Raw genomic sequence first — 27,493 nt, 5'->3', positions numbered from 1 at the left:
ATTAAAATGTCTGTACTTTTACTACCAATAATTAACAACAAAAACATATCAAGGATACCCTGAAGTTAAAACTTATTTTACATTGAATTGTTATTTTTTAAGATTTTAAGATTTTTTTAAAGATTCTTTTTATATGCCATGCTATATTAAAGGCAGCACTTCTGAAATGGATAAGAATTTGGTGGGACCATAAAATAGACAAGTAATAGAAAATAAAGAAGATAAATTATCTGGGATTTTAGAATTAAAATAAACAAAAACCTGCCACGTAACACCTCAGACTTAGCTGGTGAAGAGAAAAACAAAACAATCTGGATAGTGGAGGTGGTAATACCTGGTGATAGTAGAATAGAAGAGAACTAAACAAAACTTTTTTAAAAAAGATGACAACAGTGCCTAAATGTGTTTGTAGGTGGTGCTCCAAAGTGCTGTGCTAAAGGATTTTTCAAAATTTGGAATGTAAAGATTGGTATGTGGAAGTGGGAGAGTGTGTAGAGAGAAAAGCAAGAAAGAGACAAGCTTGATAAACTGAGAGGCTGGTATTTATTGAAGAAAGAAAGAGAGAGGTGAAGAAACAGAAAGGTGGAGAACTGAAAGAGTGGAGAGGTTGGAAAGTGGCAACTGGCAGGTGAGACAGAGAGACAGAGCAGAGGTGGTGTCTTGCTCCACGTGCCCCAAAATACTAAGATCTCCCCAAAAATAAGGCCAGGCGCTCGTTTCAGGGTTCAAAATGGCCTTATTTTGGGGAAATATTCCAAATTGCTAACTATTAACCTATGCCTCTTCTTGGAATATCCACCACTCCAAGTACTGCCCATCTCAAAATGATTTCATGGGAGGTTTTATCCTATAATGATGGCAAAAGCTGTTAACGAAGAATAGCTTTTCAATTTTATTTCCCAACATAAATCAGCTTCAGAATTTACTTACCATCTGCACCTTAAATGGTGCAGGAATAACAGACTGATTTGCAAGAAAAAGTGCCCTGGAAACATTCTTTAAAACCTGGATGCAGCCAAAATCTATCTTAGAGGGATGCACATAAACAACAGGACCTTCTCCAAAAGCCACCAATTGGATTTCCTATGGCAGAATAAGTTAATACAATTATTGTGACTTATTATGACTGGATACTGTAAAATAGCCTTCCACAAACAAAGTGACCTCCTGATGCAGGAATTACAGTTGTCAATATTTCCTGGAAAACATAAGCATGGAATAGAACCCTAGAATGTGAAATCCTCACAATTACAAGATACTTAAATTAAGGAAGATTAATTTTCATGCATGCTTGGATTTGGGGCTTACATATCAACCAGGCATGGGTTCTGACTTACCTCGTTACTGGTTCGCTTCCTCACACGCCGTGTGGGTGCGCATGCATTGCACACCATATGGATGCATCACCTGGATACAGTGTTTAAAATGCAGCTTCTGCACATGCTTCTGTGAGTGCAAAGAAGCAAAACACAAGATGGCGCTGCCCAGGGTGCCTTCAAAAGAGCCAGTTTGGGGACATGTCCAGCCAGCCATCACTGATGATTCAGCGACCAGGGGGAAATTCCCACTACCGTTTCTACAGAACCAGTCTGAGCCTGCAGGAATCCACCTCCAGTATCAACTTTATACCTCATTTATATCACAGATCAGGAGGTAAACCTAATTAAGAGGGGGAAAGCTATTTGAAACCTATTTTTTGCTGTGATGCACACATAGGACTGGACTGGACCGATTCCAGGCCCCTGTAACTGCAGCTACTCTCCCTCGTGGGGCTAGACAACTATTTTGCTTCCACTCAATTGTCAAGCTATTTTATTATTATTGCCATGGTTCCATTCAAATTAATTTAACTTTTCTATTTGTTGAATTGTAAGTTGGCCGTTTAAGTTGTGCCATTGCAAGCCATAGACCGGGACATAAACTGCTATGGACAGGGGAGGGAGAGGGCTCTAAAGGAATGGAAGCAGGCAATCAATTCCTGGTAATGTCCACCAAGAGTCACTTTGTTGAGTTGGGTGGCTATGGAAATTGACCGACTGACTAAAATAGATTGCTTATTTCTGAGGAAGGCAGATTTCTTGTTCTGGGAAAGTAAATTCCCACTCAAGAACAGATGGCAATAATATAACTATCTGCCCCAGGAGACACTCTCACCCAAAGGACAGCCACCAAAGCAAACATTCAGAGAGAACTATTGAAATTGGAGATCCAGCACAAGCTTAGGAGGGTCTTTCCTTCTACAGTTAACAAACATTATTGTACTTGAGGAGGCTTGCATTTCAGCCTCCTTTCTGAAACCTAGGGAGATATAAACATTCTTAGCACCTTTGCTCTGTACATATCAATTGCTTCAATATCTTGAACAGTAAAATCGTACAGAAAAACTTGTTTCTCAAGTGAAAGATGCAGTACACAGTCCCAATTAGACAATATTCAAATTTCCAGAATAAATTAGAAATAAACTTTTAACTGTAAGGTTTTACAAGGGATTTTTACTTGATCTATATCCTAGACTCAGATCTAGCCACTTACATATGGAATTTTTAACCATTCTCAAACCACTGGCACACACACACACACACACACACACACTCTCTATGTACCATTTTGCTATGGATCATCTGGAATGCCATGATCTACCTCTTTCTCCTTTTCTAGCATATCTTCTCACATAAAGCCTTATCATTACCAATGGATTACAGTCTTTTTCTGCACTCCTGTGGCTGAGGAACTTTATTGAACTTACTGTAGGCAATACAAGATATAATAAAGGCCTCTTTATTCCTGCTCATTCAATCCACTCACCAAGGGAAAGTCCTCATTCCCAAAGATAGCTATGCTGGCCATGGTTTCCTGGTGGCCTTTTTCCTCGACTTCCAAAGTTAATGGAATTTCAACTGTGGCATGAGGTGGAATAATACCGCAAGGTGCTGGACTTGAATACAAGATAGTGGGAGAGTTCGTATATTCCTAGGTGGAGATAAAAGCACTAAGAATTACCTGCTCGAAGTCTTTCTGTTTCTATGCTGTCACCATCTGCCATAATAAAATCCATATCTTTTATTTATTATCTTATGCATGATAGAGCTCTGAAAATTTATTTCAGTAAACTTTTCAGCAGTTGTTTTCAATAGCATAAGAGTAACAAAGCAAGAACTCACTCAAACATCCTTAAAATAAAATGTAAACAAGAGTAGTATTAGAGAGAGGGCGCCAGTACTGTGGCAAGATGATGTGTTCTCCCCAGCTGATTCAGGGTCTTCATGGACCTAAACTATCCTGAGAGACAGTGGATAAAGAGGCATGAGCCGACGTAAACCTGAAAAGGTAATTTCCCTGGAGGGTTGGCTGAAGCCTCTGAAAGCGGCAGCTGAGGAAAGTGGCCACTGCAAGCTGCTAAGGAGCTAGGGCTGCCAGTGGCCACATCAAAAGAAGCATAAAATGTGGATTGTCGGGGTGTGAAGATTGCTTTGATCTAAGTACTGTACAGGAGTGGCGAGTAATTGGCCAATTTGCAGATGAAAAGAAACTTTAAAATGAGATGGAGCAGAAATTAACAGCTAACTGGCAACTGGGAGTGTTATAAAGGAAGAAAAAAAAAACAATCAGAGATTATAAAACTCAAAAGGATTGTGATTGTTACAATTGGATTGTTATAATTGAAAGTAAGGAGAATAATTAAAATGAGAATAGTTTTAGATAATAATTATAAATAATTGAAAGTTAAAGAATAAGAAGAAAACATTTTATACCTGGATTTAAAGTATTTTAGGAAGTTTTAATAGGAAGCTGATCTATGTGTATGGGGAAATTGAGGATGCCATCTGCTGGTGGAAAGAAAGTACTATAATAACATGGTGGAAGACAAAAGGGTAAAAGGGTGTGCAGCTGTGGATTGACCTTGCTTATAGAAAAATATTTTGGAAACTGTGAGAACTTTTAAGGAGTGTTTGCTTTGAGCTACAGAATTTGGTCTTGACTTCAGTGTCAGTGGAAGATAATAAAGCTTTGAATTGGAAAGGAGTAGAATAAAATTGGACATTTGGATACTAGGAAATGAAAATTTAAAGAGATTATATGGACATTAAGTTTGAATCAAGAATGTTATAATTGTAAAACCCTAAAAATAGTAAGATTGATAAAATGGAATTATGGATATATAAAGACTTGATGGAGATCTCAAAAACTATACATGAACATCTAAAACTTGTAAAAAGTGATGAAAAACTAGAAGTGATATTGGATGACATAAATATGTAGAAAATACAGCACTGGAGGAGCAAGAAAATAACATAGAAGGACAAAGAATTGAAAGCAAAAAACAGATAAATGATTTCCCTGGAATTTACATGTGGCCCGCCTGTGCTGAATCAGCTGTGGGTCAGGAGGCTGATAATCAATTGTTTGTGTTAATCAGGCTCTGTGCTGCTTGCTGCAAGGAGGTACGTTGTTGGGAGGCAGAGACCAAAAGGTGGGGGTGGCTGAGTGGGGATACATTCAGTGTATAGGACGCACCCAGGTTTTCACCCACTTTTTGAGGCTAAAAAAGGCGGGTCATATACTCAGAAAAATACAATATAGATTGATGTATATATGCATACGCATTCTGACAACACATTTTTTTAAATTGAAAATGGAATTGTAGTATTATAAAATAAAATATAATATATATATTTTTTAAAAGAGTAGAGTTCTTCTCTTTTCTATAAGCACATTATTAAATCTACCTTGCCACTAGAGATGCTGCAATTTCATCCTCCTGTACAAAACCATCAACCTGAATGAAAAGCCCCCTTCAAAAGTAGCAGGACCTTCAAATAGGAAAGAAAGAAATCAAAAATCAAACCAACCTGGGGTAGAACACCATAGCACCCTGGAAGGTCAGCTTCATTCACAAGTTTTGCCACTTGTTGATACTGAAATTTCAGGAAACAACGTCCAAAATTCACAGTGGGACTAGCCACATATAGTGCAGGTGTGAGGCATCTAGTTAATCAGAAAAATAAATCAGATTAAAAAAAAAATTTAATCCACAACAGAGATGCAAAGAATAGACATTCATAAAGTCTCATCAGGTTGTTGTTAGTTATCTGAAGCTGTAGGTTTCTAAAACTTCACACAGTACATTAAAAATGAAGCTGCTGGAAGCAGACCCACACCTAAGTCTCAAGAGAGGGTGGACCATGACATTTTCCTGGAAGTTCAGGTTTTTGAGATTTGAAGGCCATGTTACACAGAAAATTGGACTTGGGTCTGGAAATCCCAGCTAGAGGTGTTTCAAACATGTTCACAACGCTCCATCACAGTAAGGACTTAAAGTCTCGCATGCCCTCCTACGTGGCATACACATGTCATAGGTTCGCCATCACAGGTATAAGGTTTCCTTGGAAAGGAGAAAGAAAAATGGAGCATTTCTGCAAATTTGAGAGGGGGGAATCCACCCCTTGCCTTTCAAATTTGCCACTTTCCTGGTTCTCATTTGACAGCAAGTCTCCAAGTGATTTTTGTTCTGGCAGGGTGTTGAGCTGGCTCCACATCCAATTGCTCAGGATAATTTGTTCTGCGCCTGCCTGCCATACCTACCTGAAGGCACCCACCTGGCCACGCCCACCCAGCCACCCCAAGTCATCCACCTCGAACTGGCTGCACCTAATCCTCTGTGTCAACGTGGCCATGCCCATCCAGCCACACCCACCTGGCTGCAGTGAGTCTCCCATTCCCTATTCACTGACCCTTCCATGTTGTCTTGTTTAGAATGGAGACAAAGACTGGAATCGCCATAGAGGCTACAGCATTGCAGAAATGAAATGAACAGTACCTTGCAGAAATTGGAAGGGCCAGCACATCCTCACCACTACCTTTGATGTCCACTACAAGGGCAGTTTCATAGGTCTTCACTGTGTTTGAGCATAAGGTCACCTGCAGTGGAAAAGGAAAACAGGGATTCTCACGTTGCTGAGAGATTATTGCCATCCTAGCTTGAACATTTGCTATTACATTTTATTTTTGTGCTACAGCTATTTCTCACTTATGGCCACAATGCAAAACAGACCAGGAAATTTGCTGTGAAAGTGATGCAGCAATTGTTATTCACCTGGGTGTCCTGTCACATTTGTACTATGGTAACTGAATAACAGAGTTGGAAGGGATCTTGGAGGTCTTCTAGTCCAACCCCCAGCCAACCCCCAGCTATGGTAGAAAGCCCTATACTAGTGACGGCGAACTCTTTATTCCTTAGGTGTCAAATACCTGTGCACATTTGCGTGTACCCACTCACATAATTTAATGCCCCCTGCACCCACCCCCTGCATATGTACTATGATGCAACCTATGGCAAGTCACCATCATGGATATAAGGTGTTATGTGGATCACCAGCAAGAGAACTGGGTGGATTAGCTGTTGTTTGCAGAAGTGGCTGTGCAGTACATAGCAGCCTTTTCAGGCCACCAGCGCCCAAGCTGCCCAGAGAGCCACCCTTCTCCATGATTCTAACCAAATGGATGGAGTTATTAAAGAAGGGCTGGGAAGGCACCAAGAAAGCACTAGCAGAAGCCACTAAGGCATATAAAAAGCAAGTGGACAAACACTGATCTCTCCAGCCCCACTTCCATGTAGGAAAGTTGCCCAGTAAAAAGCCGGGACCTAAGTTCCTAGGACCTTTTCCCATAGTGAAAGTAATTAACCCAGTGACAGTTCAACTTAGCCTCCCACACATACTGGGGAAAGTGCATCCTGTCTTTCACTGAAGGTTGTGAAAGCCAGCAGTTGGTTCAAGGTTGAGATCACCAACCCATCCACTACGCAAACCCATAGTGGTAAAAGAGGAAACTCATTAAGAAGATCCTAGACTCTAGATCAGGGGTTCCCCCCCTTTTTTTGGCCATGCCCCACCTAAGCATCTCTAAAATCCTGAGCCCCCCCCCCACTGACATATAATTCTTATTATTCAAAAAGTGAACTATTCACATGGATGAAACCTAAAAGGCCATTATCTAGGTTTAAACAAGGTTCCAATTGCCCCCATTAAAAATGAAATTGCCCCCCCCCCCCGTAGGGCATGGGCCCCAGGTTTGGAACCAGGCTCTAGATTATACAGAGCTCGATTATGATATCTACCGGTAGTTCAACTCCTACCCTCAAAATGACACCATAGTGCACTGCAACCAAGGCAACTAGACACAAGAACAGTTTTTCCCCGAATGACATCACTCTGCTAAACAAATAATTCCCTCACTGCTGTCAAACTATTCACTAAGGCAGGCCTGGGCCAGATGCGGCCCGAGGGCCAGATGTGGCCCGCCCGCTGTCTGTGACCGGCCCACGGAGGTCGGTCCAACTTTTCTAGATAAGAACCAGGTGTTCAAGATATATAATCTATAATCTATAATCTATAATCTATTTTATAATTATAATATAATTAACTCAGTTCTACCCAATAATATACAGTATTGGGTAGAACTGAGTTAATTATATTAGTCCAGCCCTCTAAAACCATCCCAATTTCTCATGCAGCCCTATGGCAAAATTAATTGCCCACCCCATGCACTAACGCTACATTACTATTACTATTAGTCTTCTCATCATTCCTATCACACAGGAAAACCCATATTGTATTGAAGGCAGATGAATACACTATTGCCGGTATTAGGTATAATTCAGCCAAATGAATTTGTCTTAGAACCCATATTGTATTGAAGGCAGATGAATACACTATTGCCGGTATTAGATATAATTCAGCCAAATGAATTTGTCTTAGATATCATACAATAATGTATGTTTTGAAGAGGTAAGTAAGAAAAAAAGGTATTGTCCTCCCTAGCCCTAGGGAGCAGTCTGCAGGCCTCCCAAACATTTTGTGCGCCCCATTTTTCACCTGTTTTTGCAAAAAAGAGGGTGTGCAGAGGGTTGGGGAGGCCTGCAGAGGGTTTCTGGGGGCAGGGGGGAAGGCAAAAATGCCCCAATTTTTACAGAAAACGACCAATTTATTGGCCATTTTTTTCTAAAACAGGTGCGATTTTGCCTTCCCCCAGCCTTCAAGAGCACTTCCCAAACCCTCTGCACACCCTGTTTTTCGCAAAAATGGGCCCACTGTTTGCAAAAATTAGACAGGGCTTTGGGACAGTGTTCCCTCTAATTTTTTTTGAGGGTGGGTGGAAAAGTATAGTGTCTGAGCGGCAGTCCCTTTGGGACTGGGCGGCACAGAAATAATAAATAAATAAATAAATAAATAAATAAATACATACATACATACATACATACATACATACATACATACATACATACATAAATACATAAATAAATAAACAAACAAACAAACAAACAAACAAACAAATAAAAAACCCACCCTGTTTTGCCTCAGAGAATTTCAAAATAAAATACTGTACTGTGTGTCTATAACAGTGAGCTCATAATAGGGCAACTCTATCAATATCAAAATGCCACTTAAATAGTTGAGCTAGTTTCAAACTAGATTTTGATTTTCTTTCTCTCTTCCTTACTCCCATTCTTTTTCTTTCTCTTTTCCTTCCTCTCTTTTTTCTATCTGTTCTCTCTCTCCCTCTCTTCCTCTCTCTCTCCTTCCCTCTCACTCTTTCCCTCTCGGCTTCTGGGCAGGTTTGGAAAACTCTGAGTTGATGATGATTTTTAAGTGAGCAATTGCTCACTGCTCAGCTTAGAGGGAACTATGCTTTGGGAGCCAAAAATGGATGTATGATGTACCAACATTTCCACCCTCTTTTAGGGAAGGAAAAGGTGTGTCTTATACTGTGAAAAATATGGTAATTTGTAAATAAGAGCAGGGGGCAATAGAATTAAAGTAATGGGAGATGTAATCAGGGGCGGAGATAATATATTCACTTTAGACAATTTGGATAATTATGACGGTCTGAGTACTAAGCCAATGAAGAAAAGCTAAGAGGTAAATTTACAATGGTAGTGAGTAATATAAAGAAAATATGCTAATGATTTAAGGTATGTCCACCATATCTGTCTGTGCACACAGCATCCTTTTTGCAAAGTAGTAAATAAGATTATGATTATTTTCTCTTGGGAGTTTTGGCTGGTGTTTGTTTATTTCACCATTAGACAATGAATCCCACAGCAAGAAAAACTGCCACTTTGTCTGAATAGTATCTGCCAGGACAGAATTGTAGTAAGCTCTGTCTGCCAACAAAATACTACACTGTATATTGCGTTATTTTTTTTAAAAAAATATTCCTATATTTGGTTTTTTTGTTGCTGTTGTAAAACACAAAAAAGGAGCTGAGAATGAATTGAAGGCTCCCAACCTTATTTTGCACATTATTATTATTATTATTACTCTTCCTCTTTTATTTTAAACAAAGTAGTTTCATTTTAGAAAAGCAATTAAATTAAATAAGAGAAATGCTTATTTTACAAAAGTTAAGTTACACACACAGATACTTGGCTCAGCCGCTCCTGCACACAAGCAACATTGCAGGATGAAAAGGTGAGCCACTGCCATGTCTCCAGATGTCGCTTGCTCATGTGATCCTGTGAAAGTAAAGGTCATAGGGCGCTTTCCTTCCAGGGCCCCAAGGTCAGTCACCTGACTGCAGAGACTGCTAATGGCCAGAGTGGCTGTCGTTTCCAGAGTGTCAGATGATCATAATTTGGGGGAACCAACTGGAAGTCTATTACAGGTAGTCCTTGACTTATGACCACAATTGAGCCCAACATTTTTGAGTGAGGCTGTTGTTAAATTTGCCCCTTTTTATGACCTTTCTTGCCATAGTTGCTAAGTGAATCCCTGCAATTGCTGTTAGTAACACGGTTGTTAAATGAATCTGGCTTCCCCATTGACTTTGCTTGTCAGAAGGTTAGAGATCCCCGGGACCATCATAAATATGGGTAAGTTGCCAAGCATATGAATTTTGATCATAGGAAAAATAGTCATACGTCACTTTTTCAGTACCGTTATAACTTTGAACGGTCACTAAATGAACTATTTTAAGTCGAAGCCTACCTGCATTTAAGTACCATCGTTATTTTGAGCAGACAGTAAGCAAATGGTGGGGGATTACCTATATCCTATTTTGTTATAAACCTAAGGATAAGAAATGTCATATTTGCTCCTCGCTTTATCCAAGACTGGGGATATTTCAAGATCAAGGAAAATAATTAAATAACAACTCCTTAACATGTACTCAGCATTTTCCAGGGCCGTTGAATGACTTCAGGAAGTCTTTCCATTGCATTTTAATCTCACAATTAAGTTCTACAGACAACTAGTTTTACTTCAAATTTCAATTGCTGTTTCAAGGCTTCCGTGGCTTTGTACCTCAATATCCAGAGATCCTTGTGGGCGAATGGTACCATAGCTGGGAGAGATGGTAAATTCCTTGGGCTTTGCAGATGCCAACCATGCCTTTCCCCACATTGGCCTTGAGATGTCAGAGGCCTGATCCTGGCTCCTAATGCTTGGCTCTCCATTACCATCTCCTGGGACATGCAGGCCGAACGTCATGGGCACCAGTGAAGTGTTGCTGAGGCAGCAGGACAGGGTTTGAGGGAAACCTGGAAACAAGAATGGAGGTTATGGGTTGAATGAGGGTTCTGGAAAGGACAAGGCCCTCCCAAACAGACCCTCCCACTTTATACAAAGTCACTTGTAGGGCTTGCTACTAGCTTGTACACTTTACAGAAGTGGGATAAAGGGCAACTCTTAGGAGGAAAAGCTCAAGAACGCCAATAGATGCAACCAAGAATATGAGAGCCAGTGAGGTGTGATGCGGGTGTTTTGTAAGTTCATCCTGGGCCAAGGAAGCTCATTGGGTGCCTTTGGGCCAGTCATTTCCTTCATAGAAGCACTTCCTGACTGAAGAAGGTTTGAAAGTTTAATACCCGTTAAGGCAGAAGGCACACTCAGAATTCCTGGCAAGTCTGCACACAGTATTTTCTCAGATTCCTGCTCTATGTAACCCTGCTCAATAGTACCAATAACGCCCCCACCCCCACATATTTTCCCTATCCATATCTATCTATATCTATTTATCACCCATATCTCCTGGGCCTCTGGGTCAGGCCCACCCACCCATCCACATCTCCCAACCATCACAGCCCTACCCATATTATATCAGAACTCTGCAACTAAAAGTGAACAAATGCACCCCCATGGTCTCCAGAACCCACTAGTGAAACATCTGGATATTTTAGGGAGCCTCTGCTGCTTTGGTCACCTTTCAACTCCATCTAAAATCCAGGATGCAGAATGGGGCTTAGTCCTCCATAATCTTAGGCCACTCTTGGTATCGCAACCCCACAACCAGGATACCCTGGTCTCTCACTCTGCCTTTTCTGCCCCTTTCCTTGTTGACAGCACTGCCCACAAGCAGTTGACTTCCAGACTATTATTGTTGTTGTCACGGTCGTTCTCATTGTTGTAATTGTTGTTGTCATTGTTATCATTGTTGTTATTGTTGTACCTGTTATTCCTCCTCCCCCTCTTTTTCCACACTGATCTTGCAAAAGTGGCCCATCAAGAAGACCAAAGAGAATGTAGGAGCAATATCAGCTTTCCTGAGCCCAAGTGGCATTCAAACCAACCCTATCAGATAGCTTTCCAGGGCTTCCTTCCCTGAACTATGGCTGTTTTAAGCCACATTAGTCATACTTTAATATATTTCATGCTATAATTATCTTGCCCAGAAAGTATCAATAAGTACTAAAATGAATGAGACTCACATTTTCACACACACAAAAATGACATACTCGGTTAGAAGTGTGAGATCAGAAAAACAGCAGCCCTGCCTTTCTTTCATCAAGAGAGCTTAAACTCCAAAGTTTATCCCAACCCCGAGAAAACCACTGAAATTCCTAGTTTCACAGCTTCAGAAGGGAAGGTCACAACACGGCAATGTATGGTTGTTTTGCTAGAAGAAAGCCTTTACTTCCTGCTTCTAGAATCACCCAGCCCACAGCAAACAATGAGTTAACAACCATATGTTCGTTTAAAGACCACCACATTTACTTTATATCCTCCAAGTTCATTCTGGGACTGCTGTAAAAAAGATCGTAAAGTCAGGTCAGTCACACAATGACCTGTTTTGCCAGCATCATGACTTAGGACTGCAATTCCCAGGCTTAACTTCAGTTGTAAGTTGAGGACTACCTCAGCTATTAAAATTCCACCCACAATTCTTTTCAAGCAACAGCTCATAAGAGCCGTTTCCTCAATGCTGAGCCTTTGTGATTCCTTGGAGTCTCCTAAAAGAGTTGCCATCCCTCAAAGGGGTCAGCACAGCTTGGCTGCGGTCCCTGCTGCTTGGGCTTTGCTTGCCCCTCCCCTCCCCTTTGTCCCTTTGCCCCATCTTCCAAGTGAACACCCTGAACATCTGGGCTTGTCTATGGAGATCCTCACTCATCCAGGTCACGGTTCTTTAGTTTAGTTAGTTTAGTTTATTTAGATTTGTATGCCGCCCCTCTCCAAAGACTCTATGTAGCCCTGCCCAATAGTACCAATAGCGCCCCCAAAAGTGCTTTTCAAAAGGCAGTCCAAAGTGTCCCAAAAGTGCTTTTCAAAAGGCAGCTGGACTTTCTTGCTTTGTTCCTTGAAAACATTTTGCTTCTCATCCAAGAAGCTTCCTCAGTTCTGACTGAATGGTGGGGAAGGGAAGCACATTTGGGGCATCTGGGACTGCTTTTCTTTTGTTCACCAGGTAGCAAATTTATTTTATTTATTTATTCATTTGTTTATGTTGTCCAATACATAATACATATTGAAGAGAATAGACATGTAGTAATATACAGTATATAGAGAAAAGGATAGAAGAAAAGATATAAAAATAGAGGAGAAGATATATGAGATAAAGGAGAGACAATTGGACAGGGGACGAAAGGCACACTAGTGCACTTATGTACACCAGGAAACAAATCTCGGACTATAGGACCTTGGACTAATTGGCCGAAGTGGAATCCCCAAACAAAATGAACGCAGGGGTCTGGCTTACCGAAGGAGACATCCCCAAATTCGAGAGAGGGGACACTGAAATGAAAAGTGGGTCCAATGACACAGCCCCTGTGGTAAAAAAACAGAGAGACTTTTAAATAATACAAAGAGAGCAAACCCAGCAGAGGTAAGCAACAAGAACACCCAGCGATCCTGCCAAGTGCCCAACAAAATGAGTCCCATGAAACATTTTACATTCAAGTATATTTTTTGTCTTGTCACAAAGTAGAGATGAATTGGATCATGGCTAACAGAGCACAATGTGATGAAAGTTGGTTAACCTTTATAAGTAGTCTAGCTGCTGTACAAGAGGTTGGGGCTTACCGAATCACTAAGGTCACAGGCTGGGGAGATCCATTCACGTGGAATTTGAACTCTTCTGAGAAGGGGCCCAAGACTGTAGAGCTGAAAGTAATGTGAATGGCCTGATGGCCACCTGGCTCAACGATTCCTTCTCTGGGTTGAAAGGCAAAGCAGGCACCCAGCACAGTGGAGGGCCACATCAGGTGGAAAAGGGCATCGATAGCTCCTTGGTTAGATAAGACGGTCTGGCACAGAGAGAAGGAAGAAAGATGAATGGGTGAAGTAACTTGGCTGTTGAAGAAGAACCAACAGTGGCACTTCTGAGTTACTTCTAAGCTGCGTGGAAAGCCTCAGTCAAAAGTATCTACTAGAACTACTAAAAGTTCTGACACTGCAGAGCTGGCCTGAAGAAGTGACCCAGCCGACATTTGTCATGGGTGGCTGTGGCAGCGCATATCATGGCAACGGGGCCCAACACCAGCACCGGGGCATCCCTGAATCCATGCCCATTTATTCTGCAGAAATGCCTCAGTTCCATGCGAGTATTAGCTAGGCTTCTTCTCATCCCCAGTCTCTGGCCTGAGAGACCCTGAAGACTCTTTGCTGAAGGGCAGATGTCCCTCATGGCCTTCCAAAGCTTGTAAAGATATTTGAAGTTTTATGTACATTATTATTTAGATATTATTAGCATTTGCACTGATGATGTATAGAGGTAGTCTTCAACTTACAACCATTATGACAACACTGAAAAAAGTGACTTATGACCAGTCCTCACACTTATGACTGTGGTGGCGTCCTCACAGTCATCTGATTGAACCAGGTACTTGGCAACATTTTTTGCAATAGTTGCAGCATCCATTGGGATGGTCATTTGCAACCTTCCTAGGGACTTCTGACAAGTAAAGTCAACGACCACACAATTCACTTTACAATTATAGTGGTTGCTTAACAACCGGGGCAAAAAAAGGTTGTAAAATGGGGCACAACTCACTAAATAGCCACATTGCTTAGCCACAGAAATTTTGGGCAGAATTATGGATACAAGTCCAGCCTAGGACTGCTTGTACTCCTGAGCTGCTTAAACCAAAACAGTATCTAATTTTGACAAGGAATTAGATGAGTGAATCTACTGATAGACTCACAAGCGAGGCAAGAGCACTGGGCAGTGATGCAGAACAGACCTACAGTGGGAGGACAATGAGGGCAGCCAATTTTATAACAACAATGGACAAATAATGCTTATGTTCAATGGTGAGGAAAGGCCTGAAAAAAAGAGTGAAGGACAAACAGGAAGAAAGAATCCAATACTTTAACAGAAATAAATACTACTCTTCTCCTAATTTTTCATTTAGATTTCTCAAGTTTCCTCTACAAAGTTGAGCAACGTATTGTAAGAGGAAAAAGCATCTTACTGATCCTAGACCAGGGGTCAGCAACCTTAAACACTCAAAAAGCCATTTGGACCCATCCCTCACAGAAAAGAAAACACTGGGAGATACAAAACCCTAAAATGAAGATGACGCTGCATATATTGGTTTTTTTTTTATCTTTATGCTATGTATAAAAAACTATAATGTGCTGCATTTAGGAAATCAATAACCTGCTACAGAAAAAAGACATTTTTATTTCTGCATGCAACCGAAACATTTTGAACTCTGAAAAAAAAAGATGGGTCAGAAAGCTCAATAAATCACATAGCGGTGTCACACATTGGCAGTTTGACGCATATTTTGATTGAAAGGGAGCCGCAGTAGAGGGATGAAAGAGCCATAGGTTGCAAACCCGTTTGCAAAATCAAGCAAGCAAAATCCCAAAACTCTAGGGAATTTTTTATTTTTATTTTCATTTATTTATTTTGTCTAGTACACAATACATATGGAAGAGAATAGACATGTAGTAATATATATAAAGAAAAGGATAGAAGAAAATATATAAAAATAGAGGAGAAGATATGAGGTAAACCCAGAGACAGGGTTAGGTGAGAACGGTTCCTTTATTTCAGCTCAGTAGGATAAGTGACTTCAGCGGAGACCGTCTGCTCTACCTGGGAGAAACCGCTTCTTTTATACATTTGCGGTTCCCGCCAGAGAGAGAGCAGCCGCATCTGAGCCAATCAGGAGCGACTTCCTGATTCTCGCTCAGACAGCGTTTTCCACACGGAACCAAACTATTTACAAGGATACAACACCCCTCCCTCCTTAGTCAGGATACATCAATCACGAAAGCCACGTGACGAAGTCCTCCAATCTGCTGGGTCTTCGCGAGGCTCGCTCCGACCTGCGCAGTTCAATTGAGTCCTCGCTGCCGACGGTGGAGGTCGGTTCGTTTGCGCTTTCCCGGTGCGGCTGGGGCCTGGTTTGGGCTCCGGCCTGCTGGGTTGATCTGACCGGCACAAGACCGACCTCGGAGGACGAAGATGGTTTGGCGTCGCTGGAGGATCCTTCCTGACCCGATAAGTCCATTTGCCAGTCTATTAAATCGGGTTGCACGTTACAGTCTGTTAAAGTGGGAGAATCTGTTTCAACGGGTTGTTCCGATGAGTTTCCCATGCGCTTACGTACATGGTCAATGTGCCGCTTCCACATTCGACCATCCTCTAACTTAACAATGTATGTTTTTGGAGCGGTCTGTTGTACAATTTTTCCTTTCATCCAATTTACACCCCCATCAAAATTCTTTACAAACACATTTTGTCCCAAATACATTTGTCTCTCAGGGTTCACATACATAGGATTTTTTGTACAAAACCTTGGGTGTAACCTATCCAGGGGGGACCTCAGTTTCCTTCCCATCAGTATCTCAGCAGGGCTTATCTGCGTGTGGGAGTTTGGGGTAATGTGCTGGGTTAACAAAAACTGGTCCAAATTCTGTTGTACATCCCCAGGGCCTGATCTGCGTAAAGCTTCCTTTGCCACCCGAACGTAACGTTCTGCCAAACCATTAGCCCAGGGTGAATAAGGTGAGATGAGCGCATGTCTGATTCCTAAATTATCTAAGAACAATTCAAATTGCCTGGCTGTCAATTGGGGCCCATTGTCAGACACTAAGATATCAGGACAGCCATGGGTGGCAAACAAACGGCGCAGAACCTTAATGGTGGCACTTGTAGTTATATTGTTCATTGCTATGATTTCCACCCACTTGGAAAACGCATCAACTACTATTAGAAAGTATTGTGACCCCACTGGCCCTGCAAAATCAATATGGACCCTAGACCATGGCCCTGCCGGTTGTTCCCACTCTGCTGGAGTTGTTTTGGGGGGGTTAGGCCGTGACTCTTGGCATGGATCACATTTGGCTACCCAGTTTTCAATATCATTGTCTAAACCTGGCCACCATAAGTGCCCTCTAGCTAGGCCCTTCATCCTGACAATCCCAGGATGGCCCACATGTAACATTTTGAGTACTTTGGTCTTTAGACTTCCAGGAATGATTACTCTATCACCCCACAACAGGCAACCTTTTACATATGACAATTCTAGTCTTTTGGTTTTGAAATCACACAATTCAGGTTCCACGGAGTCGTTCTGCCACCCCTTAAGTACACAGTTTACCACCTTTTTTAGGATTGGGTCTTGCTGCGTGTGTGCAGCCACTTCCCTTGCAGTGGTTAGTGGGTTGTCTTCAAGTTCTATCATTAGGACATCCGCAGACGGGGCAGGGTCCTCTACTAACTCTGCCATGGGGCACCTACTGAGACCATCTGTGTGGTTGATGGTTTTACCCCCTTTATGAATGAGCTCGTACTGGTATCCTGAGAGGAAAAGGGCCCATCTGATTAACCTTGGGGACATAAATGGGGGAGTAGGTTTGTTGGGGGCTAAGAGGCCTAGTAAGGGCTTGTGGTCGTTAACCAATTCAAAACTCCTGCCAAAAAGGTAATTATGAAACTTCTTCACTCCTGCCACTAAAGCTAGAGCCTCCTTATCGAGTTGGCTGTAATTCCTCTCCGTATTGGTCATTGTTCTTGAAAAGAAGGCAATTGGGGCCTCTGTATTATTTGGCAAAACGTGTGCCAAGACCCCTCCCACGCCATATGGGGAAGCATCACACGTAAGCCTGATGGGTAGCGAAGTACTATACTGGACTACCACACTTTTAGAAGTTAGCAACTGTTTTATTTGTATAAAGGCTTCGTGTTCAGTTCTCCCCCATGTCCAAGGGGTTTCTTTCTGGAGCAAACGGTGTAGAGGCTCTGCTCCTGTTGCCTTCTGTTTTAAAAAGACGGAGTAAAAGTTAAGAAGGCCTAAAAAGGCTTGCAATTCTGTCTTATTTTGTGGTTCTTGGGCTTCTCTAATGGCTCTCAATTTCTCAGTAGTGGGGTGGATACCTTCCCCATCAATTTTATAACCTAGGAATTCTACACTGTTGGTTCCCCACACACATTTGTCAGGCTTGATTCTTAGCCCTTTGTCCTGTAATCTCTGAAGTACTTCCCTTATTCTTTTGTTGAGCTGCTCTTGGTTTTCCCCTGCAATTAAGATGTCATCAAAATAGGGAATGGCCCCTTTAATCCCTGATAACAACCGTTCCATTATGCTTTGGAATATCCCTGGGGCTATGCTTACTCCAAACTGTAATCTGGTACATTTAAAGGCACCCCTGTGGGTTACAATTGTCTGTGCGTGTGCTGTCGGTTCATCGACAGGGAGCTGCTGGTAAGCTTGCGCTAAATCGATTTTTGCGAACCTTTTCCCTTCCCCCAGGGAGTGAAGGAGCTGTTGTACCACAGGAATGGGGTAAGGGTGATGTTGGAGGGTTTTGTTGAGCGTAGATTTATAGTCAGCGCAAACCCTTAAGGAGCCATCAGGTTTCAGAGGCGTGACTATGGATGTTTCCCATGGCCCCTGTTCTACAGGAATTAAAATGCCTTGGCTTATGAGCTTATCCAGCTGTAGGTCTAATTTGGGGAGGAGCGGAAGGGGTACCCTGCGAGGTTTGAGCCGTACAGGCGGGACCTTGGGGTCAATAGAAAACGAGATAGGGGGCCCTTTATACGATCCCAAGGTGGGGCTAAACACTTCTGGGAATTCTTGTAAAAAGTTAGGCATGCTATCAGAGTTAACAGTACAAATACCAGAAATTTCAATTCCCAAAGGTTCCATCCAAGCCAACCCCAGGAGGGAGTGTTTAGCCCCTGTAACAACAATCATTGGTAGGGTACATTTAACATTTTTAAACACGATAGGTACATTCACTTGGCCTAAAACATGAATTATTCCCCCTTGAAAATCTCTAATTACCAACGAGGTTTGTACTAGCTCAGATTTGGAGAGGTTAGGCATATATAGTTTAAGCTTTTCCCACGGCATAATGGTGTATTTACACCCCGTATCAAGTTCCATAGAACATGGTTTGTTGTTCAAAAGCAGGGAAATTACAATTTTGCCCCCATTTTTTGTTGCCGTGTTATTCACGGAAAATTGATTGTTACCTCTTGAGTAGTCGCGGTTAGCGGTTGGGTAGTTCTTGCGGCCGGAAAACCGGAAGGACCGGTTTTCGCGCGGTTGAGGTGTTTGATTCTGGAAACGCTGAGGACGCGGGGTGGAGAAGGCTTCTTCAGGCACAGCTGCTCTGCAGGCTTCGGCGATATGGCCGCGTCGGTTGCAGCGGCGGCAAATGGCGTCCCGGAAAGGGCATCGTTGGCGCGGATGGTTTCCTCGGCAGCCGGCGCAGGGGGCGACGGGGCGAGGGTACCTGGGATGTCTTGGCTGGTCCTGTTGCAGCAGGAAACAGCTGTCCTCGTTGAGAGCTGGTGGGCTGAGGTCGTCTGGGGCCTCGGCGCGGGAAAGCGAGGAGTCGATCTTGGCGATAACCTCCCGCTTGTCGTGCTCCTTCAGTTCCTTGGCAGCAGCGTCGGCGACCTCTGCGGTTTGAGCCAGCTTTATTACTGCCTGTAGGGTCGGCTCGTCTTCGGTGAGGAGTTTGTTCCTGACCGTGGCATTTCTCATGCCGAAGATTAAGGCATCGGTGAGGCGAGCTTCCGGGTTATCAAACTTGCATTTTGCAAGCACCGTTCGAAGTCGCGTTGCGAATTGATTGATGGATTCCGATTCGAGCTGAGCCATTCTGGAAAATTGGTGCCGGAAAACGACGGCTGGTTTCGTTGGCTTGAAATGGCTCGCGAGCTTGGCTTGCAGGACGTCCCAAGCGACGGATTTGGCTGGCAGCGGGTCGGTGAGTGTCTGCGCGAGGTCGAAGATTTCTGGACCGCAGTAGTTCAGGAAGATGGCCCGCTTTCGTTCGGCGTCGGCGTCCCTTATTCCTGCTACCTCGAGGAAGATCTCGAACTTGGCTATGTAGGCATCCCAGGAGGATTTCTCCGGGTCGAAGAACTCGGGAGCCCGGCCGATCTGTAGGTTGTTCATTCTGCACGCGTGGTTCTTCCGTCCGTCGTCGCCAGTGAGGTAAACCCAGAGACAGGGTTAGGTGAGAACGGTTCCTTTATTTCAGCTCAGTAGGATAAGTGACTTCAGCGGAGACCGTCTGCTCTACCTGGGAGAAACCGCTTCTTTTATACATTTGCGGTTCCCGCCAGAGAGAGAGCAGCCGCGTCTGAGCCAATCAGGAGCGACTTCCTGATTCTCGCTCAGACAGCGTTTTCCACACGGAACCAAACTATTTACAAGGATACAACAAGATATATGAAAGGAAGAAAATATATATGATATATGAGATAAAGGAAAGACAATTGGACAGGGGACGAAAGGCACACTAGTGCACTTATGTACGCCCCTTACTAACCTCTTAGGAACCTGGAGAGGTCAATTCCAGGAAGCATGGCATTTAGAGAAATCAGCCTCAACAGACCCAAAGAAAGAAAAAACATACTTACACAACATTATAAATGGGCAATAAAAAGCAAAGAAGGAAACAAAAAGATGATAACATATTGTCTCCAGCAGCCAATATCCAGATAAGCAGGGATTAACACTAGGCTAACAGTCAAATAGAAAGCAATACCCTCATTGGCAAGGCAAGCTACTATATATAATGAGGGAGCAGAGCCCACAATCCCCAGCACTGGTGATGATGTTCTCTAATCAGGTAAAGAAACAACTTCAATCAAACAACTAAGCTCAGAGAGTACCAAGGACTCCACTGTAACAATTGAACTTACCTCATAACTGTGAGATGATTCCACAAAAATTTTCCCCACATCCAGCTGATCAAAATTGAAAAGTAGCTTGGGGCCTATTGCCTCCCCCTTGATTCGCAGAGGGAGCCTGGTCTCTCGGCCTGTAGAAATGATAACTCATCTTCAGGAAATTAATGGTGGCACAATTCTTTAAGCAACATTGGACAAAACAAACAAGATCAGAAAATAGAGGCATTGAGCTTTGCCCCTTGCTATGCACAAATCACTCTCTTCTTGCCTTGGAGTCCTGCTATTTATTCATGTATTCATCACATGTCAGGAGACCCCCAGCCTCTCAAGCCTAACTGGACACCCTTGGGGGCTTCTGCTTAAGCCACGGCGTGTTGATTCAAGCAGCAGAAATGAACATTTTGCAGCCCTTACTAAATCTGTTGAATGACATCCAGTGGCTCCTTTTAAGGCAACCTTTAGGGGAAAAATGCTAACCAAGAACATCTGAATAGGAAGAATTCTTTCACTATTCAGCAGATAAAACTGCTCTTATTTGATCGAAGATGGATTATCATTTAGTGTCCATGGAAATGAACAGGGTTTCATCTTAGAAGTGATCTGAGATCAACTGAGCTAGTGACTACCAAGGAATAGCTAGGACTCTCTCAGCTTCAGCCCTTTTGATCTGAATTCCTCATGGTTAGTGAAGGCTTCTTCTGAAGTGACAGGAGGCTGAGCATCAGCTGCAACCAGTGCCTTTTGGAAGCAGGGTGGGTGTGTTTCCATCCCTCTGACACAAACTCTGGTGCGCACTTTGCTTAGGAAGCTGTCAGCGCAACTATTCTGGATAATTGGTAGGACTCAAGATGGCAACTAGTGGGATTTTCCTCTGAGGCTGCCTGGCAAAAAGAAACTAAATTCCTGCTGTGAGAAGCAGCTTTTGTGCTGACTCCGCTTGCAAAGCTGCTCACAGAGGCATCTAGCTGGCCACAACGGTTCACTTAGTTCTGAAAGTTTCTGATAGGTTTCTAATTAGTAGTGACTAATTTGAGCCAGCCAAAGTACAGGGTGCATTACAAAATTAATGCATTTGTTAAAAGTAATTTATTGAACAGATTTGCACAAATACTTTAAATTCTTCAAAGTACTGTCCTTGGGCCTCTACACATTTTTTCCAGCGACTCTGCCATGAGCAGTACGTGCCCTGGAAAGCGTCTTCGGGGACCTCTCGCAAGGTCTTTATCACGGTTGACTGGATCTCTTCTGTGGACAAAAACCGCACCTTGCCACAATGCGCTATAAGTCCACAGGTTCCTGGCCAAACTCCAGGTGCCAACACTGTCCCACTCCCCCTATAGTCCTGACGTCACCCAAGCAGACTTCTTTTTGTTCCCAGCCCTGAAAGGAACTCGTTTTTCGTCCATAGAAGAGAGCTGAAATCCACAAATTTTAAAGTGGCCAAAGTTGGTGACCCCTGCCATAGGCTTCTGCTTAATTATGACTGAAAGAGATTCCTGTGTTTGCCAAAGTGAGGATCAGGATGCCAGGACAAGTTTTCACAAGACTGGGAAACTGAAATCACCCGTATCCTAAAATAGGAATATGTATTTAAGGTTATACCTGTAATATCACAGTAGACCGTCTGAAGATACATCCCGGCTTCTTGTGGTCTGAATATCACACTGATTTCAGTTGTAGAATTGGGCCAAACATCTCCCTCCTAAAGAAAAATAGAATAAAGACAATGAATATGAAAGCTTAAGGAGGTCTGTCTTTCAGCTCTGTTTTCTAAAATTCTGGAATATACCCATGCAAATATTACCAATATTATTCTGGATGACAAAAGGGGCTGAATAGAGGCCCAAAGAAACTTTTTGGACTAAATGAGTCCAGCAAAGAGCACAAATGAATCTTCCTGCTTCTTCTTAGACTTGGATAATGTCTGAAAAGGATGTGAGAACAGTCTTATTTTTGTTTCTCATGCACTCCAGGCTCACTTTCTGTACTCAAATCTATTCTGCACAGCAATGTAACTGAATTAAAAATCAGAAACATATACTGTATGTTCCCAAACAATAAAACCGTATGACTTAATTAAAAATACACTGTCTCATAGACTACTAACAAAACAAGCAGTCGAGATATAGAGGAACTTCCCTCTGCCTTCTGGCCTGTTCTGGACAACCCATCATGTGGAGAGCACGGAGCCCTCTTCTTCCTGGGACAAAGGGCAACTCACAGGGCTTTGCAGGGAGTTTTAGACTGTTAAAAGCAGGGGAGGGAGGGGAAGGAGACCTGAAGCACAAGTAGTGATCCACTGAAAAATGAATGAATTCCGATGCAGTTATACAGTGTGTTGGCACCTGGCCACATCACTTAGCAATGAGAATTCTGGCCGTCCACAAATCATTTGGGCTCCCAATTGCAACAATGGATTAAAAAAAAATACTCTGGGGCTCTTAGTCTATTACTCTAAGGAAGCTTAAATCCCTTCTAAACCAAGATGAGTAGGACAGACACCACCATTTCTGCTTTGTTGGGAACAAGTTTCAGTCTATCTAATCTATTGTCCTGATTAAGCTCTGATAAAGACCTTCAAGTAACAGGTTTATATTAGATAAAAAGGACCAGCCTGCAGGAGATGACCAGGCTGAGCCTGAAGGAGGGAGTCAAATGTGTCATCAGTCATGAGTCCTTTCATACACACAAGAGATCCAGCCCATCTTGAATTCCTTTCTATTCTTAACTCCCACTAATTTCTCTTAACCATTAGTAGTTTGAATTCTTGTAGAGAGATTAAGTTTACAATAAATCTTTATTCACATTTGAATTGCCTGAATCTCCTGATTTCCCTGGTGCTTGACTTACCTCCCCCCTCCACCGTGAATTTGAAGGAATGCTTCTCCTTCAAGTTTCACATCTGAGCCTTCTGATCATTAATGAAGGCCCTGCTCTACATAAAAAAACATCTAAAGCACTTTTAAAAAATCCTGCCACTCTATTTCCTCCCCCCGCCCCTTGTCATACGGTATATCCCACCAGAGGCTCAATGGAGAAGACTTTATTGTTGAAGAGCATTGCATCTTCATGGACAGTTGCCCGTCGGTTCTCAAAGGTACGGGTGACAATAGAGAGATGATCACGAAGTGTTGGATTCATGTTGCATTCCTCCAGAAGCTGATCACACACACTGCTTTGTTCAGTCTGAAGGGATTGACACAGCCTACAAACCCCAGAAGAAAGAGATGAAGATGTATTTAGTAACAGACTCCAAAGTATGCTTAAGAAGCAAAGGGGACTGACACCATGAGGATCACTGTTTATCTTTGCATTCATAATATTCAAAAGAGTGATAACTAAAAAGGACAGGACCTGTGAGAAGGTGAACCATAGGAGAGCAGAGTTTGATAAAACTGGAACATTGTCTCCAATGATCTGAAATCTGTCCAGAAATAGTGTTGGACGAACCCAACGAAGTTCGGGTTCGGCACCCGAACTTTTGCTGTAAAAGTTCGGGTTCGGTGCCAAACCCGAACCCGAACTTTACCCGAACCTGAACTCGAGCAGCAGCAGCACCGCTATGGCATCCTTTTCTGTAAAAATAAACAAGGAAGTGGAGAATTCCCCACCTCCTTTTGCTTCCTTTTATTTTTACAGAAAAGGATGCTGCAGCGGTGCTGCAAGCAAAAGGATGTGGGAAAGCCCACGATGGGATTCCAGGGGCGGGGCGTTACTTCCTGACCAGCCGAAACAGGGAGGAAGGAGTCCCCGTGACGTCAAAGCCCCGCCCCCGGAATCCCATCGTGGGATTTCCCATCTGTTTTTGCTTCCTTTTATTTTTACAGGATTCCCCACTCTCCTCCCAGGCGGCGGCGTTTCGTGGTGTTCAAGCGAACACCGAACCTGAACCCAAACTTTGCCCGAACTTTTTAAAAAATTGGATTCGGGTTCAGCATGCCGAACACTGCAAAGTTTGGTACGAACTCGAACTGTGCAGGTTCAGTTCGCCCAACACTCTCCAGGAAGAATGGGAAATTCTGTGAAATGAGTTCTGCACTGGGTTTTGTTTGTGGCCTAGAAGCACCTTGACTCCATGCAGCTTTTCTCCTCAGGTTAAAAGGATGAAAGTCACTTGGTTGGTTTCCCAGCTTGAAAGAGAGTCAGGATTCAGGTTGTCTCTTCTCCAGTACAGCACCTTAACCACTAAGGCTAAAAGCAGTCTCATAAAAAGAAATACAGAGGGCAGAAAAGCCCACACAAGAAAACAATGGAAAGAATTTAAGGTCAGTATGTATATAATAAATTTAAGGTCAGTACATGTACAGGATATTTTATTTTATATTATTGTAAGCCGCCCTGAGTCCTTCGGGATTGGGCAGCATAGAAGTTGAATTAAATAAATAAATAAACTAAAGAAGAGAAGTGAGTAGTTTCTAGAAACAGCAGAAATTATATCCAGATGGCAAAAACTCAAAATGACCTAAGGTTTGTGAGGGACACCAAAATCAACAAAAATGTGCTCTTCAATATTAGAAATAAGAGTAAACAATCAATGAAGAATGCTAGAAGAAAGTGATAAATTGCTAATCAATAATGCTGAGAAAGCCGGACTTTTTAAAAGAAACAAAATCTATTTTGTATCTTTTGTAGCCATTTACAGAGCCCCGGCCCTCTGGAATCAACTCTCCCCCAGGAAATTAAAACTGCCCCCACCCTCCTCGCCTTTTGTAAGTTATTGAAAACTCACTTTTGTAGCCAGACATGGGGAAATTGACACATCTCCCAACTATATTGGTTTGTGTATGGTTTTACTGGATTGTGTGATTGTTTTACTATAAGGGTTTTTAAATTGTTTTTTAAATATTGGATTTGTAGATTGTTTATTATTGTTGTGAGCTGCCTCGAGTCTTCAGTGAGGGGTGGCATACAATTCTAATAAATTATTATTATTATTATTATTATTATTATTATTAAATTATTATTATCTTTTCATTTCATACTGAACGCTTGAAAGATGATTACAGGGTGTGGTTTCAGTGTTTCTCAAATAGTGGGGCGGGACCCCCTGGGGGGAGGGACAGAGCCATGCCAGGGGAGGTGCGGGACCCTGGGGAAACATGCTTTTTTGGCTGTAGGGAATACGGGATTTTTGCACTGAACAATAGCACACAGCACATAGTAGGAGATATGAAGTGCATATAACAAACCCTTAAGAGACACCATGGAAAAATATTTAACAGGGATGGAAAAAAAGGAGGAGAGAGTCGGAGATCATGAGCATGAGACAAACGTAAGTCTCCCAAAAGCAAAGATGAGGAAATATGACAAAGAGTATGTAGCACTTGTAGTCACTGTGACTATGGTGGGAGACAGCATGAAGCCAAATAAATTAAGGCATCACTTAAACACATTATAGTCCAATCATGCTGATAAGCCAGATAGATAGATAGATAGATAGATAGATAGATAGATAGATAGATAGATAGATAGATAGAGAGAGAGAGAGAGAGAGAGAGAGAGATAAATTTTCAGCCATCAGAGTGAGAGTGAGTAGAGTTGAAATGAATAGGATGAAATAAAATAGGAAAAAATATAGAATTCTGCAATGTAATTAAAAAATGAAACAAAAATTATATTATTATACACTGCTATGTGTTGTAAAAATTTGCAACAAATTTAATAAATACATCAGTGTGCAAAAATGTACTCCTGATCCTTAACTCAAAACAAGATGTCAAACAAACTTACGTCTGTTTTTTCTCTTCTTCCTTTTCCTGTGTTACAAACGCTTTCCACTGAAAATGTGCAATGATATCACTGCGATTGTGTATGATCACAGACCTCTGGTTTGCTAAAGTGATGTAAGTCTTCTCGATTGTCAAGGAGTTTTTATCCAGTCTCACATTGACATCTGTAGCAGCTCCATATAATCTGACATGAATGTCTTCCCCTTGGAAGGACAGAAAATTATAAAATCAACTAAGTTAACTATGTCTTTGTTATTATTATTATTATTGTTGTTGTTGTTTTTGTTGTTGTTGTTGTCAAACATGTATAAGATAACAGGTATAGTATAAACATAAATATGAACATAGTAAATGGGTACTAAAAAAAGTTGCAACTGTAGGACAGGGGACAGTAGGCACAGTGGTGCGCCTACAGACTTCTTGGGAATGGGGTAAGGTCAACATTATACAGTCTAAGGTTAAATTTATGGGGTTTGGGGGATGTAACAACAGAGTCTGGTAGTGCATTCCAGGCATTGACCATCTGTTATTGAAGTCGTATTTTCTGAAATCAAGTTTGGAGTGGTTTCTCTTGAGTTTGTATCTATTTTGTGCTCGTGTGTGTGTGTGTGTACCTGAATCTGTCTGTCACTCTTGTGTGCATGTGCACGGGGAAGCCAGCCACTTGCTTAAGGAGGGTTTTAGAAGTATGCAAAAGGATGAGACGTCTCTCCTATATTAAAGTTCCAGCCTTGAGAAGAGACAAGGACTAAGGGAGGCTTAATGCAGGAGAGAAGCCGCATCCTTTTGCAGTCTGTCACTTTGCTTCTTTCAAACCTTTGCACTTTTCAATTGGACAATTAACTGGGGAGGGAAGGGACAAATAGAATGCTAAGAATGTGTGCGTAGATCATGAGAGCCTAGCAACAAGAGGTGGGTTCCTCCTGGCTCAGATGGGTTTTATGGAGCCGGAACTGGCAGTGACCCAGGCCTGCCACACCTCTGAACTGGCTGTCTTGGCGGCTCCATAGTACCACCATCTTGTTTTTTACTTCTGCACATGCGCAGAAGCCGGTTTTTAGCAGTGCACATGCAGTGTAGTGCAGTGCACATCCACGAAGCACAATGCGGGCACATTAAGGAGCGAACCAGCAGCAAAGCAAAGCAGAACCCACCCCTGCTGGCAACCATCAAAGTCACCAGAGCAGGTGTTTGGGAAAGAGATGGACTGTTCCAAAAAGGACATCTCATAATTGAACAGAGGTGGACAGAAGTGGGGAGAAAGGGAAGTTGTTTAACTAAGCAAGTGTTTGTGCAGGAAAACCATAGCTGGTTTCGATTCTTCAGTACCAAAATGGTGTATATAATAAAGTTTACTTTCAGGGAATTGAAAGCTTCTGAGAGTG

General features: G+C 42.5%; 1 protein-coding gene across 10 annotated transcripts in view; it reads right to left on the bottom strand.

Annotated features, from left to right (window-relative positions):
- Positions 1–27,493, bottom strand: part of HYDIN (HYDIN axonemal central pair apparatus protein) — a 164,195-nt gene that overhangs the window by 125,264 nt on the left and 11,438 nt on the right. For 9 of the 10 annotated variants that reach the window (XM_070760601.1, XM_070760604.1, XM_070760603.1 and 6 more), the window contains exons 8-18: positions 26,110–26,311; positions 23,401–23,584; positions 21,982–22,081; positions 20,392–20,510; positions 13,293–13,516; positions 12,970–13,037; positions 10,302–10,537; positions 5,819–5,919; positions 4,851–4,986; positions 2,806–2,970; positions 931–1,083 (exon numbers count right to left, since the gene is read on the bottom strand). In XM_070760601.1, the coding sequence (XP_070616702.1) occupies positions 931–1,083; positions 2,806–2,970; positions 4,851–4,986; positions 5,819–5,919; positions 10,302–10,537; positions 12,970–13,037; positions 13,293–13,516; positions 20,392–20,510; positions 21,982–22,081; positions 23,401–23,584; positions 26,110–26,311 (1,688 nt within the window). Of the gene's footprint in view, positions 1–930; positions 1,084–2,805; positions 2,971–4,850; positions 4,987–5,818; positions 5,920–10,301; positions 10,538–12,969; positions 13,038–13,292; positions 13,517–20,391; positions 20,511–21,981; positions 22,082–23,400; positions 23,585–24,445; positions 24,535–26,109; positions 26,312–27,493 lie in introns of those variants that run through there. The other variant, XM_070760605.1, reaches the window with a different exon arrangement.

The sequence above is a fragment of the Erythrolamprus reginae genome, chromosome 9 (assembly GCF_031021105.1).
Source record: "Erythrolamprus reginae isolate rEryReg1 chromosome 9, rEryReg1.hap1, whole genome shotgun sequence".
Classification (NCBI taxonomy): domain Eukaryota; kingdom Metazoa; phylum Chordata; class Lepidosauria; order Squamata; family Dipsadidae; genus Erythrolamprus; species Erythrolamprus reginae.
The sequence above is the reverse complement of the archived record's forward strand: the minus strand, read 5'-3'. Positions and strand labels throughout refer to the sequence as shown.